Source organism: Malania oleifera, chromosome 5 (assembly GCF_029873635.1).
Source record: "Malania oleifera isolate guangnan ecotype guangnan chromosome 5, ASM2987363v1, whole genome shotgun sequence".
Taxonomy (NCBI): Eukaryota; Viridiplantae; Streptophyta; class Magnoliopsida; order Santalales; family Ximeniaceae; genus Malania; species Malania oleifera.
In genome coordinates, this window is record NC_080421.1 from 99,515,459 (window position 1) to 99,530,152 (window position 14,694).

General features: G+C 36.4%; 1 protein-coding gene across 1 annotated transcript; it reads left to right on the forward strand.

The window, feature by feature from the left end:
• The first annotated feature begins 10,698 nt into the window (after positions 1-10,698).
• Positions 10,699-11,669, forward strand: LOC131156339 (translocator protein homolog). Its single transcript, XM_058109944.1, has one exon. It carries the CDS (start codon positions 10,860-10,862, stop codon positions 11,436-11,438), a length of 579 nt encoding a protein of 192 aa, XP_057965927.1. The 5' UTR covers positions 10,699-10,859; the 3' UTR covers positions 11,439-11,669.
• The last annotated feature ends 3,025 nt before the right edge of the window (positions 11,670-14,694 follow it).

Below are 14,694 nucleotides of genomic sequence, written 5' to 3' on the forward strand. Positions count from 1 at the left end.
CAACCCGCCATGTGGGGCTCGGGGTGCTACTTTAGTGACGTATGTGTACCTAATACCAAACTCATCATATAAAATGCAGCGGAAATAAAAATACAATCTCCAAAAATCCATTACCAGAGTTCTATACAATCTTTATATACAAAAGGTTCCAAAATTCTTAATACAAACCAACATACTATACTTACACAAATACCAATTCAAACTACACTCACCATATACAGAAAACTATACTATTGTCTCAGCCCCTCTAGCCTACTAAGAACATTTCCCCGAATTTCTTGAAAAGAGAGTTTGTAAAGTAGGGGTGAGGCACAGCTCAGTAAGGGAAAGACCAAGTTAATGTCAGTGTGTGACCAACATGCATTTAGTGTACAGAAAATAACCAGTTCATTAAGTAGATAAACGCATTTATGAAATCATTCTTATTTTACACTCACACACACAATTAGCTGAGGATAGGGAAGATTACCCGCCCATACAAGTATCTTCCCTCTGCTCTAATGCCATTACTGCTATTAAGGCACTCACCTTTCTCAACAAGCCTTCGAAATTATCTTATTAATTATTTGTATTAACATAAATTGACAGATAAACATATAAGACACTCTCTGTGACAAACACGCCATTTACTTCCCCCATGGCACGGTTATGAAGCCTGAAGGCTGGACTAAGCCTGAGTGATCAGCCCAAACAAAGTCAAAAAACAACATCCTTTGCAAACACATCTGCAGGCATCCACAGAAAAACTACAGGTCTGACGCCCTTACTTCAACCTCACGTAAGCAGTCGGTTGGACCCCCTACACTTCTATCCAAAATAGTGTGGGTGAAAATGGTCTAACTAGCAATTGTACCGTGCTTATAATACATTGGTCCCCAGGGTTCCTAAAGCATATCATACAATTTAGATAATAGAAATCACCATTTAAAATATCAATTCACATATATTTCCTGTTTCCAAAAACCTAGTCCTCCGCCATAAATACAATCCGGCTCACAGCTGTTTAAATAAAACCCCAGCCCTCGGCCGTCAAATAATAATCCTGGCCCTTGACTAATCAAACAATACCCAGCCACTGGCCTTTATTTCAAAATCTTGCATTTTTCACAAGCAATTCCAATATTTTTCACAACAATTCCAGTATTTCACAAAAAGTTCTAGTATTTCACTAATAGTCTTAAATCCAGTTAAACAATAAATTCTACCAAATAATTGTCGGCCACACAATTTCAACATCTAATCATAACCATATAAACAACCAAACTTTCCACCATTCGTTTTTATTCAAAATATCACACCGTATATCCTAAGTTTGTAAAATTCATTTTGAACGGTTGGTTTTCAAAATAATCTTTAAATTCTTAAATACATAAATAAATAAATAAATAACAATTTAATTAGTTCATATTTAATGAAATTATGACTTAACTTAATCCCCTGACTTGATTCTTGAAAATCGAGATAAAACCCCAGCCTATGCCCCACAACGTTCAAAACCCCTGAACTTTGAAATTCAAACTTAACCACATTATTCATCACAATCCCCAGAGTAACTTTCTCTAAAATCCTCCTAGGTTCTGAACACCCTAGATAGCCTATAAAAACCTAAATTATTAAACTCACCCCGATTTAGGATTGGTACCCCGAAGCTCTAATTTGAAAACCTGCTTCGACTAGATTGTAGAGAGTTTTCTCATGAATCTCCTGGTAATTCCCGTTCGTCAATTGGGTTTAAGATTTAAGAAAAATTGAGGTAAGAGTGAAAATTAGCCTTACCCCAGGAGATATGCCTACGCCGCTCCTACGAAAAATTCGTTCTAGTAGGATTGTCAATGACGATGATAGGAATCCAACGGTATCTTCGGATTTTCGATTGGCTAAATATTGGAGATGAGATTAAGGAGAGTGGGAGAGAGAGGACAAGGAGAGACGGAGAGTGAGAGAGAGAGAATGCAAAGAGAAATCCAGAGGGGGGGCGTTTGTTTCTTCGGAGATTTAGAAATCTTGAAGCTTCTTTGAAAATTTAGGCAATGGTTAGCATATATAATTAAATAATATAATAATAATAATAATAATAACTTTTAACCTATATATATATATATATATTATTACTTAATTCATAATTCTTATTATTTAATTAATTAATTTATTATTCAATTTAATTTTAAATCTTAAATTATTTATTTATTTTATTATTATTATTATTATTATTATTATTATTATTATTATTATTATTATTATTATTATTATTATTTTTGCATTTCCATGCACACAATTTTTGGGGTCATTACAAGTAGCCAGTCCATCCCCATGATTACCTCAAACCCATGCATCTCTAAAACCTTAACTGACAAAGACCTCCCCTAAATACCCACTGGATAGTCCCTAAGTACCTTTTTGCATATCCCTACAGCCCCAGTTAGTGTAGCGACAGACAAGCTAACAACTAACTACTAAGATTTAAACCCACACAACTTAACATATTCTCGGGCGATAAAAGAATGAGTTGCCTCAGAATCAAACAAAGCGGTAGCTTTAAAAGACAGTATTGAAATAATACTTGTCACCACATCTCCTGTCGCCTCAGCATGTCCCGATGTCAGTGCATAAACTCGTGCTATAGTAGTATTCCTCTGTTGTCCGCCTCAAGGTGCCTGATAGCCTCCTCTATATGGTCGAGGAGTAGCCTCTATCGCTGGCAGTGCTTGGCAGTTTCTTGCCATATGTCCAGGTTGATGGCACCAATAGTAGAAGGGGGCATCTTTCTGCCCTGTACTACTCATTCTCCTTCTCCCTGACGTCGTCCCCCTCTGCTATCATGTCTCCTCCATGGCCCTCGACTAGACCTTTCCTGAAACTCTAAAGGCACGGGCCTCTTTCCCTTGCTCTGTGCTGCACCTCTCTACTAGTCACTCTCAATCACTGCAACTCTATCAACTATCTCAGAAAAAGTCTGAGCTCAAAAGCCTACCACCTTCTCATATAAATTTTGTCTCAGGACCTCCTCAAACTTCCTCTCCTTATCTGGCACCAGATACGGGGCAAACCAGGACAATTTAATGAATCTAACTGCATATTGTTGCACCGTTATAGGCCCCTGTATCAAATGTAGAAACTTTGATGCCTTCGCACTTCTAACAGTGGCGGGGAAGCACCGCTCAAAGAAGATCTCTTTAAAGAGGCTCCACGTCATCGCCATAGGGTCAGACCTCTACTCCTCCAATAATCTCACCGAGCACCACCAGTGCTTTGCTTCCCCAGTCAATTTAAATGTGACAAATAACACCCTTTGCTCGTCTGTACATGAGAGGACTGCCAGTACGTCCTCTATGTCCTAGACCCAGTTCTCTGCTACTAGTGGGTCTGCTCTTCTAGCAAATGATGGAGGTATACGTGTGAACTGCTCGATCTTACAGCTTCGCTCCCCCGAGCTCCTAGCCATCTCAGTCATCACCTGTTGGGTGATGCTACACAATACTGTGTCAAGGTCTCTGCCACCTATACTAGAAGGTCCTACTCCATCACCTCCCGCACTCGTGTTACTATTCCCCAGATCCATCCTGCAAAGGGAACAACTAGTCTCAGTATACAATTACTATAACACAATCAATACACTGCTATAACTCATAAATTACTCTTTTATGACCATTTATCTCCACATCCTCAATCTCTATTTAAGATTTAATCCTATTACTCAGAAATAAGACTCGGCGATAGTATCCATGGTTTTCCTGAAATCGTCACTCCAGGAAAAACACAGAAACAACCCTGGTACTCCTGTCACTAGGCTTCAAGATAGAACCCTAAATTCTCATTTCATCCTCTAACAATAACTAACTCGTTTTCCAATCTACCTGTCTCCTATTTTCCTCAAAATTCATTCTTTTGGTATTGTATTTCGCTGTTTACTAAGGCCTGCAGAACCTAGCAACCTAGGATTTGATACCAAACTGTGACAACCCTAATTTTTTATACCATTTTTTTTCAAATCATCAATAATGATTAAATCATACACATCGAACATCACATCGGTCACATCAACAATTCTGATACTACTCACATGACCTAACCCGCATTGGGAACTAGGTAAACAAGCATTTTATTTATATTAACCTAACTATGGAAGACATAATGTGCATACCATCCAGAATACAATACCCAAAGTATCAATATCCATCAACATACATTTCTTTCTCATACCCAAAAACAATATAACCCTAGTGAAATCACACCTCCCTGGTCCAAAAACTCACCTTGTATATCAGGGTCCCAGTTCCCTACTATCTTGGAGCTCTATCACCTAGTCTGTATCTATTCCCTGAAAAGTTTAGATAATTTTGGTGAGACACATCTCAGTAAGACGAAATAAATTATTTATAGTGTGACAATATGATTTAAGTTATAACACAATTTACTTTTCAAATCATCACTTCATATGAGAAAAAACACTGATATATATGCTCATAATCATATAGATATAAAACACAAGCTTTTATAAGCTTTAAAATCATTTCTCAAGTTCATTCATATACAACCCATATTTACCAGTAAAGTTTCTGAGTATAGGGGAGATTGCACGCCCATACATGCAGCTCTCCTTTGCTCTGATATCGTTTGTAACCTTACCCGATTAACTTGGGTTTGGATACAACTGATACCCATCAGGGCACTTACCTTGCTCAGTAAGCCCTCAGGTGGAGAGTTTTACTTCACCTCAATCATTTATGTTATTAACTCACAAAAATTTATTTCTTAATTTCATCATTCTCTATTTCTCATTTTCCACTATTTCTTTCATTTCTCATTTCAGCCCATCTTTATCATTTTTTCACTTTCCATTTCACTATCCAGCACATGAGTATTTTTGGTACCCAGTACCAATATCGCATCCATAACTCATGGCTACCCTGAGGATCTCTTTTCCACGTCATGCTTCCCCCCATGGTCAGGGTTGTGCGGTCCAAAGGCTAGATCTAACCGCGATTGACCGACCCGGTTAGATTAAAATATCATATCATATATCCCACGTCTATAGTACGACTGGCCGACCTATAGTCTTGATCCGGACTCAAGGGGCACAACAACTCTACTAAACAGCTCAGTCGACTGCCACGCCACACGCTCCAAGAGTCCGTGTGGTTGCACTATCACCACTACCAATGGCATATCACAACCCATCATTAGGGTTTCCATAACCATCCATCAGGATTATCATTACCATATAACCGCAATCATTAAGCGGTATTGACATTTCATTATTCACATTTCAATATTCATATTTCAATATACACATTTCAATTCTCACAATTCAATATTCATATTGTAGAATTTTACATTACAATATTTCTCATTTCTATATTCATAATTCAGAACTCATAGTTTAGTATTCCCCTTTCATTGTTCTCATTTCTATATTCATTTTATTCTCATGCTAGCATATTAGTCATTTCACGTTTTTCAATACTTCTCAACATGACCAAATCGGTATTCATACTTTTTCATTTTCATAGAAATCATTTTACTCATATATATACATCATATTTTATCATTTCCCAATACACATACCAGTTCTTTCATATTTCATCATTTTTCAAAAAAAAAATACACAACATCATATAACACATAGTATTTGTCATATGCCACACAATTTCATCTGATACTCATAGCATACTAGTTTTCAGAAAAATACCGTAACTTCAATTTTCACATAATTATTCAATCAATAATCACAAATTACTGCTATAATTTATTCCTCTTACCTGATTTCCTGAACTACGCCTGCAAGGATCCCGAAGTTATACCCGCGACGCTCACACAAACCCTGAATTCAATAACCCTAGTTCAACCCCAGAATGCCCAATATTCTAACATTTCCAAATCTACATTAATTAAATAACAATTAATCTCTAAATAACTCTTTTATCCTAGTTTTGGGGCTATGCCTATGATGACCCCACAAGAAATCCGCTCTACTAGACTTGTAGAGAATCATCCCTAGATTCTCCTCGTGGTGTCTGATCGTCAATTTGGCTTAAGATTTAAGAAAAATTGAGGTAAGAGTAAGAATTTACCTTACCCTAGGAGATGTGCCTACGTCGCTCCTACGATAAATCCACTCCGATAGAAATTTCGGTGGCAAAGAATGAAGCTCAGTGGTATTTTTCAATTTTCGATCAGTGCCTATTTGGCCAAAGAAAACGAAGGAGACAGAGAGATCGTTGAAGGGGGGCGGGGGGAGTGTTCTGCCTCCTTTCTCAGTTTCAATTCCTTCCTGAAGAATCAGGAAGAAATGTTATATATATATATATATAATATTATAATATTATTACATTATATTAATATATTATTATATTATATGATTTAATTAATAATATTTTAATAAATAAATAAATTTTTAATTAATTAATTAATTATTTATTTATTTTTATTTTTTTTGAAATCACTACATTCTTCTGTAATTATTATTTTTGGGGCGTTACATCTCAAGTTTTCATTTCAACTAAATTTATGTTTGTAAATTACACAAAATCCAGCATTGTCTCATTATTTTTTCTTCTAATTTTTGTTTCATTCAAGACGAACGCTTGATGAAGATGATTGGGAAGGGAACTGAATGAGATGACTTATACCACTTCACCAATATTAGGAATGCTTATTGTCAAGTGGCTACATCCACATCCTCTTCCCAACTTTGGTACCGTTGTTTAGGTCATTTGTCAAATAAAAATCTGTCTTTTCTTTCCATTAAGTTCCAAAAAATTTGTAACTCTAGTTCAGATTCATGTTTAATTCATCCATTGGCTAAACATACTCGTGCACCTTTTCTATCTAGTTCCATTTCTTCTCTTAAACCTTTTAACTTGTTGCGTGTTGACATTTGGGGGAGCCATCGTGTCCCTTCCACTACTGGTGCACCCTATTTTCTCACCATTGTCGATGACTATACCCTTTGTAACTGAGTTTACTTAATGTGCCACAAATCTGACACCTACTCTCTCTTTCAATCCTTCATCTACCTTATCGAAAATCAATTCTCCACCACCATAAAAATCATCTGAAGTGATAATGGGCCAAAGTTTGACATACCCTCATTCTATGCTCCCAAAGGTGTTATACATCAAACTCGTTGCATCAACTCTCCCCAACAAAATGGAGTATTTGAACGCAAACATTGTCACCTTCTTAATGTTGCCCGTGTATTAATTTTTCAAGTCCATATGACTAAACAATTTTAGGGGATACCATTCTTAATTCAACTTATCTCATGAACTGAACCCCTTCTCCTATTTTAGATGGTTTATCTCCTTATGAAAGATTGCATAATGTCAAACCTGCATATAGCCATCTACGAGTCTTTGGATGCTTATGCTCTACTTCCACTCACTCGCAAAACCCATCTAAGTTCGATCCTAGAGTAATTCATTGTGCTTTTATTGGTTATCTATATGGTTTGATAACATCATTGAAATTCCACCAACGTCACCATCTTCACTGCCTACCTCTACTCCATCCTCATCTAATCCTTTACCCTCTTCTCCACCACCCCGATGATGCAGTCGTCCTACTTAGCCACGAACATACTTGCAAGATTTTCGTGTTGAACAGGTTCTGCCATCTTGGCTTGCTCAATCATCTGACTCTGCAATGGTCTATTCGTCAGGTAACCCTTATTCTCTCACTGATTTCTATTTTATTCCCGCTTATATACTTCTCACCATGCTTCCACAACAACCCCTGCTCTTTCCAAAGAACCACAAACATTTTTTCAAGTCATGACAGATCCCAAGTAGCGTACTGCTATGCGTGCTAAAATTGATCCTCTCGAGTTCAACAACACATGACACCTTACTCCTTTTCCTCCTACTAAGAAACCCATTAACTGTAAATGGGTATACAAGATCAAATACAACCCCGATGGATCCATTGAACCATACAAGGCTCGCCTAGTTTCCAACGACTACAGTCAACAAGAAGGCATTGACTACACCGAGACATTTGCTTTGGTTGCTAAAATGACCACCGTCCATACAATTTTGGCTCTTGTTTCTGCTCACAATTGGCACATTCATCAACTTGATTTCAACAATGCTTTTCTCTATGGTGACCTTGATAAAGAAGTCTATATCCAGCAAATGGGGAGGCCAGTGTTTGCAAGCTCATTAAGTCTCTATACTGTCTCAAACAAGCTTTAAGGCAATGGTATGCCAAACTTTCATCCACTCTCATTGATGGAAGATACAAACAATCTAAGCTAGGCAGATTATCAATTCACTATTCGACTGATCCCATGAGGGCAATTTCACTGCCATTCTAGTATATGTGGATGACATTATTGTTGCAGAAACAGTTTGGAGCATGTCAATGAGATCAAGAAATAGCTAAGCGATGAAAAGAACTTGGAATTCTCAAATACTTTATGGGAATCGAAGTGGCTCGTTCAGCCAAAGGAATATTTTTATCTCAAAGGAAGTATGCACTCAAGATATTAGAAGATATAGGCTTCCTTGGAGCTAAACCTGGAAACATTCCCATGGATCAAAATCTTGCACTCAACGAAAGTGATGGCGAACTTATCTCAGATCTTTCATCATATTGGCAGCTTGTTGGAAGATTAATTAATTTATCTAACCATCACTAGACCCGACTTAACTTATTTAGTGCATGTACTAAGTCATTTTATGGACAAGCCACGAATACCACACTTGGATGCAGCACACAAAGTCTTACGGTACCTTAAGAAAACACCAAGCCAAGGAATTTTCTTATCTGCTTCTAGCGAAATTCAGCTCTATGCATACTGTGATGTATATTGGGCACGATGTAGGGACACTAGATGATCGGTCACCAGGTATTATATCCTACTCAGAAAATCGACCAAGAAACAAACAACAATTTCACGCTCGTCAGTTAAAGCAAAATATAGGTCTATGGCCTCCACATATTGTGAGGTTACTTGACTAAAGTCTCTACTCTCAGACCTTGAAGTAATGCATTCTCAGCTAGTCAGTTTGTAATGCGACAACAAGGCTGCTATGCACATAGTTTCAAATCCAGTGTTCCATGAACGAACCAAGCATATCGATTGAGATAGACTGTCATGTGGTTCAAGAAAAATCCAGAGTGACATCATCCAAATAGTCTACATGCATACAAGCTAGCAACCTATTCATCTTTTTATCAAAGCTCTTGGATTTACACAATTTAATTATTTACTCAGCAAGTTGGGCGTCATAAATATCCACGCCAACTTGAGGGGGAGTGATGAGGAATGCCGCACTCCACGATGAAAACTAAGGAACCAAAGCATGACTGAAATCACGTAAACTTTCCTAAAGAGAAAAGCTAGCAGATCATTTCTAATTTGGAAAGGAGCATATAAATTTATTTTCTTTTAATTACATGTTCTCCAATTCTTTGTATAAATAGGGGGTTGTACAGAGATTGAAAACACATCAAGAGCAACTCATTCTTTGCTATCTTTTATTCTTTATTTTCCTCTCGCTTCCTTTTGCTCTAGTTTTATCATATTTTGATTTGTGTTTCATGATTTTTCTACGTTCCTATGTCAAAATTGCATTTTAGGGATCATAAGACATATTTCTTTCATGACTGCATAGGAAAAATCATGTCATAGTGTTAAAATCATGCATGTGCATTGAGGAGGTCCTTCTTTAGGTGGCTAATTGACCACACTAGGCAGTCAACTAGCCTTTGCTTATTTTAAATATATAGTTATTGGCTATAGGTGGTCGATCAACCCTTGTATGTGGTTGGCCATCAATCCCTCATATTACATATTTTGCGTTCTCTCTTAATTAATTTATTTGATGATTCCAAGTGTCTTAATGTCTCTACACAAGGTAAAACACTTTTGGCTCACATTGGTTGAATTTTTTTTCAGAATTTTCATGGTTTCTTTACAAAATAATAATAATAATAATAATAATAATAATAACTTTTTTTTTTTTTTAACAAAAACAAATGGATTTGCACAAATTTTTCTTAAAAACATCAATATTTTTGCAAAGCTTTTCAAATCATTTAGGGTTACACGTACATCCATGTAGTGGCTTTTGGGTGTTATCCAATCTTTTCACTAATAGTCTCGGCGAATTTGTGGTTCTCATCCTAAAAATCGACACATTTTTTAAAATCATTTGGGATCATATATCCATGAAATGGCGTTCGGGTGTTCTCTATAAAATCAAGATTTCCATTTGGATTTTGTGATTTTCCACAAAAAATAAAAAATAAAAAAAATCAAATCATGTAAATTTCAAATGTTTTTCCAAATCAAGTGGATAGGTCAATTTGCACCTTGGCGATATCACTATTAAATTAAATTTTATTTAAATCTAAAAGAAAAGTTCCCTCTAATGGCATGGCACTGGAAACAAAACCAGACCCCTGAACACTTCCACGCGTAAGACTGCACTTTATTCATCCACGACTCCACGTCACCAGTAACGACTTTTTAGCTACAATCTAATTGCCCCCTTTTTGTTTTTCTGATAACCACGGAGAGTTTCCAATAATTAATCAATTATATATAGATGCAATTGTGCATAAATGCACGCATGCATGGGGGCTGACACTCTCGCCTCCCACGTGTGCCACCCCTGCCACTCCTTACCTCCTCCTCTTCCCACGTGTCTCATCCTTTCATCACCACCCCCGTCTCCCAGGTTAACCAGATAAACACGCTCTCCCCTATAAAAATTTGAAGCCCCTCCCCCTAAAAAAAGAAAAAAAAAAACTCAAGAAACCTGAAAGCCTCTCCCCCCTCAAACTCCTCTCTCTCTCTCTCTCTCTATATCCCCAATTCTCTCTCTCATCAAGCTCTACACCCAGCAGCTTTCATGGCGTCGTCCGACAACCTAAAACAGAGATTCAGAGATGATCACACCACCCCCGAGGACGTCAACACTAGCAGCAGCATTAATAGGCCCAGAAGGGAGAAGCGTATGGCGATGGCCAAACGCGGCCTTAGGTCACTGGCCATAGCCCTCGCCGTTCCCCTCGCTCTAACCCTCGTCTCCATCTACCTCTCGGGATCCGGACCCGGATACCTGCCCCACCAGCATAAGCCGGTTTTGCTCCCTCCTCGGTGGACCCTCCACTTGGCCTCCCTGGGCTCCACCTTCTTCGCAGGTCTCTCCGGGTGGCTGGTGTGGGCGGAGGGTGGGTTCCACAGCAACCCCACGGCGCTGTTTCTGTACGTGGCCCAGATGGGCCTGGGCTTCGCCTGGGAGCCTCTGGTCTTTGGGCTGGGCGCGACTCGGGTCGGTCTGGTGGCGTGCGTGGGGCTGTTCGGGTCTCTGGTCGCTTGTTCTCGGATCTTCAAGGAGGTGAACCCGATTGCGGGGGATATGCTTAAGCCTTGTTTGGGGTGGGCTGCGTCTCTGGCTTTTGTAAACCTTAAGCTTGTCAACATGTAATTAACTTTACGTACCAATGCCCATATTTGTAGGTAGCTAGCATGCATGCATGCATGTAATGATCGATATGTTACATGTAATGATCGATATGTTAATTATTAGTACGTGCTTTAATTTTGTGAATAATTTTCATCATGCATTGTTATATGGTTCACGTTGAAGAGCCTATTTTTTGTAATTTTAATTTTTAAGGTTTGGTGTGTTAAATATATACCCGTTGTAAATGTCAAACTTGTTTGGAGTTCATCTCTCTCTCTCTCTCTCTCTCTCTCTCTCTCTATAACTAGGGTTCGTTTTGCATCCTTGAACATGGAATGTAGGATTTTTTATTTTATTTTTTGAAACTTTGGTGTGGCCAATAAATCACACAATTTTTAAAATAGAATTCCACATTAACTGGGGGATTGAAATTTAAATTTCTGCTTAAATTTTGTATAGCTCATACAAATTTAAGTTAAAATTCATGCTCAGGAAATTAAAGTTAAATTGTTTTGAAGTTTCTTTTTCTACCCGAAAAAAGAGTGCGTTTTAATTGTGGAGTATAATTTTAAATCTGAAATCAATTGGGCATAAGGTGGGAGGATGTGTTTTAAAATTTTTGGGTAATTTTTAATTATATTGGTATAAATTAATGAATAAAAATATTTTATTTATATAAGTTTTAATTATATTGGTATAAATTTTTACTTTTAATAGTGTTTAATATTAGAAAAATATAATTAAAAATAAATTTTTATTACTCTTTTATTTTCTATTTTCAAATAGAATTCTTAATTTAAACAAACTCTTAAATATTTTTAAGACCTATTATAACCAGCCATCCTGATATTAGAAAACTTAGGTTAGATTTGAGTTCTATTTTCTTTTTTTGATATTTTGCAAGAGAAATCAGTGTTACTGATCATAAGGTACCAAAATTAGTACTAGCTTAATTTTGAGGAGGACCAAAGGGTTGAGCATAATTGGATTTTAATCAAATTATTCGGTTCGGTTACTTTGGTTTTATAATTTGGTTATTTTGTTTTCGGTTTGGTTACGAAGAAAGTGAATTTCGATTAACCGATTTAATCAAATTATTTAATTAATTAATAATTAAATATAAATTATATAATTTAGGGTTCTTACAATTCTCTAAATTTTAAAAATTGTCGAATTATGTAATTAATCATTTAATTAATTAAAAATTAAATATAAATTATTAAGTTAAATTTTAAAAGCATACATATTATATAATTATATTTTTTATAATTAATTATAATTTAATTTGATTAAATTCAGTTAATTGAATTAATTGAAAATTCGATTCGGTTGGTACAGTTCTGTTAAGGAGTGTGATTCGATTGTTCGGTTATAAACGATAGTTAACCGAAAAAATTCGATTAATTGGTCAACTACGTAATGCATTGCTTGATTTTATCTATCAATACGAATTTTACATATTAATCTTATCAAGATTTGGTAAAATGACATAAATCTCAATTCTAAAATTTTTAGATTCAAATCTCTCTCGTATTGAAAATCCTACAATGTTTTTTTTTAACACCTAGCATCAGACAAGCATAAACTTTGTTAATAAAAAAATTATATTAATTCCAAATCTGAACCACCCCCGCCGGTGAGGTTTGACGATTTCATGATCTGTGGTGTGAGCTGGAGAGTTGACACTGTAAATAGAATAACCACAATCAACCTTCAAAATCTGAAAAACCCCGACAACACAAAACCGATGGCAATGGGGTGGAACGTGAGAACATGCATGCCATCTAAGTTCCAAACCTATAGCCCTAGCTTTGACCTCCTCCTGCTCTACTGCATCAAATCTATCCCAAACCTAAAATTTAAAATTAAATTGTAGAACCCTTTCATTTCTACATGTCTTATAATTTCTCTATCAGTAGTTGTGTATGAATAGTGTTGGAATATTGCTTCATGGATTGAACAACTAAAACTAAAATCTAAGGCTAAATCAGAAGAAGAGAAGCTGAGTTAGTTAATTTTTTAATTAGTTATCATAGATAGTTAAGTTGTTAGTTTTTCTTTTCTTGTTTCTTGTGTTGTATAAATACAACCATGTATTCTGTATTTTGTAATTTTGAAGAAAAGTAAATTTCAGTAAAATGCAAAGCTTGACATGGTATCAGAGCAGTACATCTCAACTGCTACACTTTCGCAAACTTGCAGACTTGTTTACACAAATCCTCAGATTGCCACAGAAGAAAGGATTTGTTCAAGAAATCTATATCTGAAGCCAAACAAAGAAGTTGATGTATGACGAGTTGCTAGCATTGTTTCCAAGAGCTTATTAAACTGGTTTTTTGTCTCTGTTTTTCTTATTCTGCAATCCTTCTTTATTTTCCTGCATTTCTTGAATAAATTTCAGAAATGATTTCTGCTGATGAAAATTCTATCAGCTCTCATTCTTCTCATCGCACGATTAACCCTTCGGATGATTTATCCAGTCCATATTATTTGCATCCAAGTGATAATCCTGGTGCATTACTAGTTTCTGAAATCTTCAATGGTGATAACTACATAGCATGGAGTCGATCAATCACCATTGCTTTGACGGTCAAAAATAAAGTAGCATTCATTGATGGTTCGATTCTTGCTCCTCCTGTTAATCACTGTACTCTCCATACTACTTGGCTACGAGCCAACAACCTGGTTCTTTCATGGTTAATGAATTCTCTTTCCAAAGAAATAAAAAATAGTCTTCTTTATGTTACCTCTGCCGTTGATCTTTGGAAAGATCTGAAAACAAGATACCTAAGAAGTGATGGCCCAAGAGTTTTTCATCTTGAAAAATCTCTAAGTTCAATTACTCAGGGCTCTTTATCAATTACTGAATATTTTAATTCTTTCAAGTCACTATGGGATGAGTATGTCAATTACAAGCCATTTCCAACTTGCAGCTGTGGAAAAATGGCAACATGCACCTGCAACTTGTTTGATGTTTTGTTGGTTAGATAACAATCTGATTATGTGTTAAAATTTTTTGTTGGTCTGAATGACTCCTATGCTCCAATTCGAAGTCAATTACTTATGGTTTCACCATTACCAAGCATGGCAAAAGTATTTTCTTTATTACTTCAAGAAGAAAGTCAAAGACAACTAAACAATGTTGTCAATAATGATACTCATGCTTTGATTGCCAAACAAAATACTCAGCCATATGTTCCTTCGACATTTTCTAAGGATAAACAGAAAAGATCTTCTTTATACTGCACTCATTGTGGATACAATGGCCATACGATAG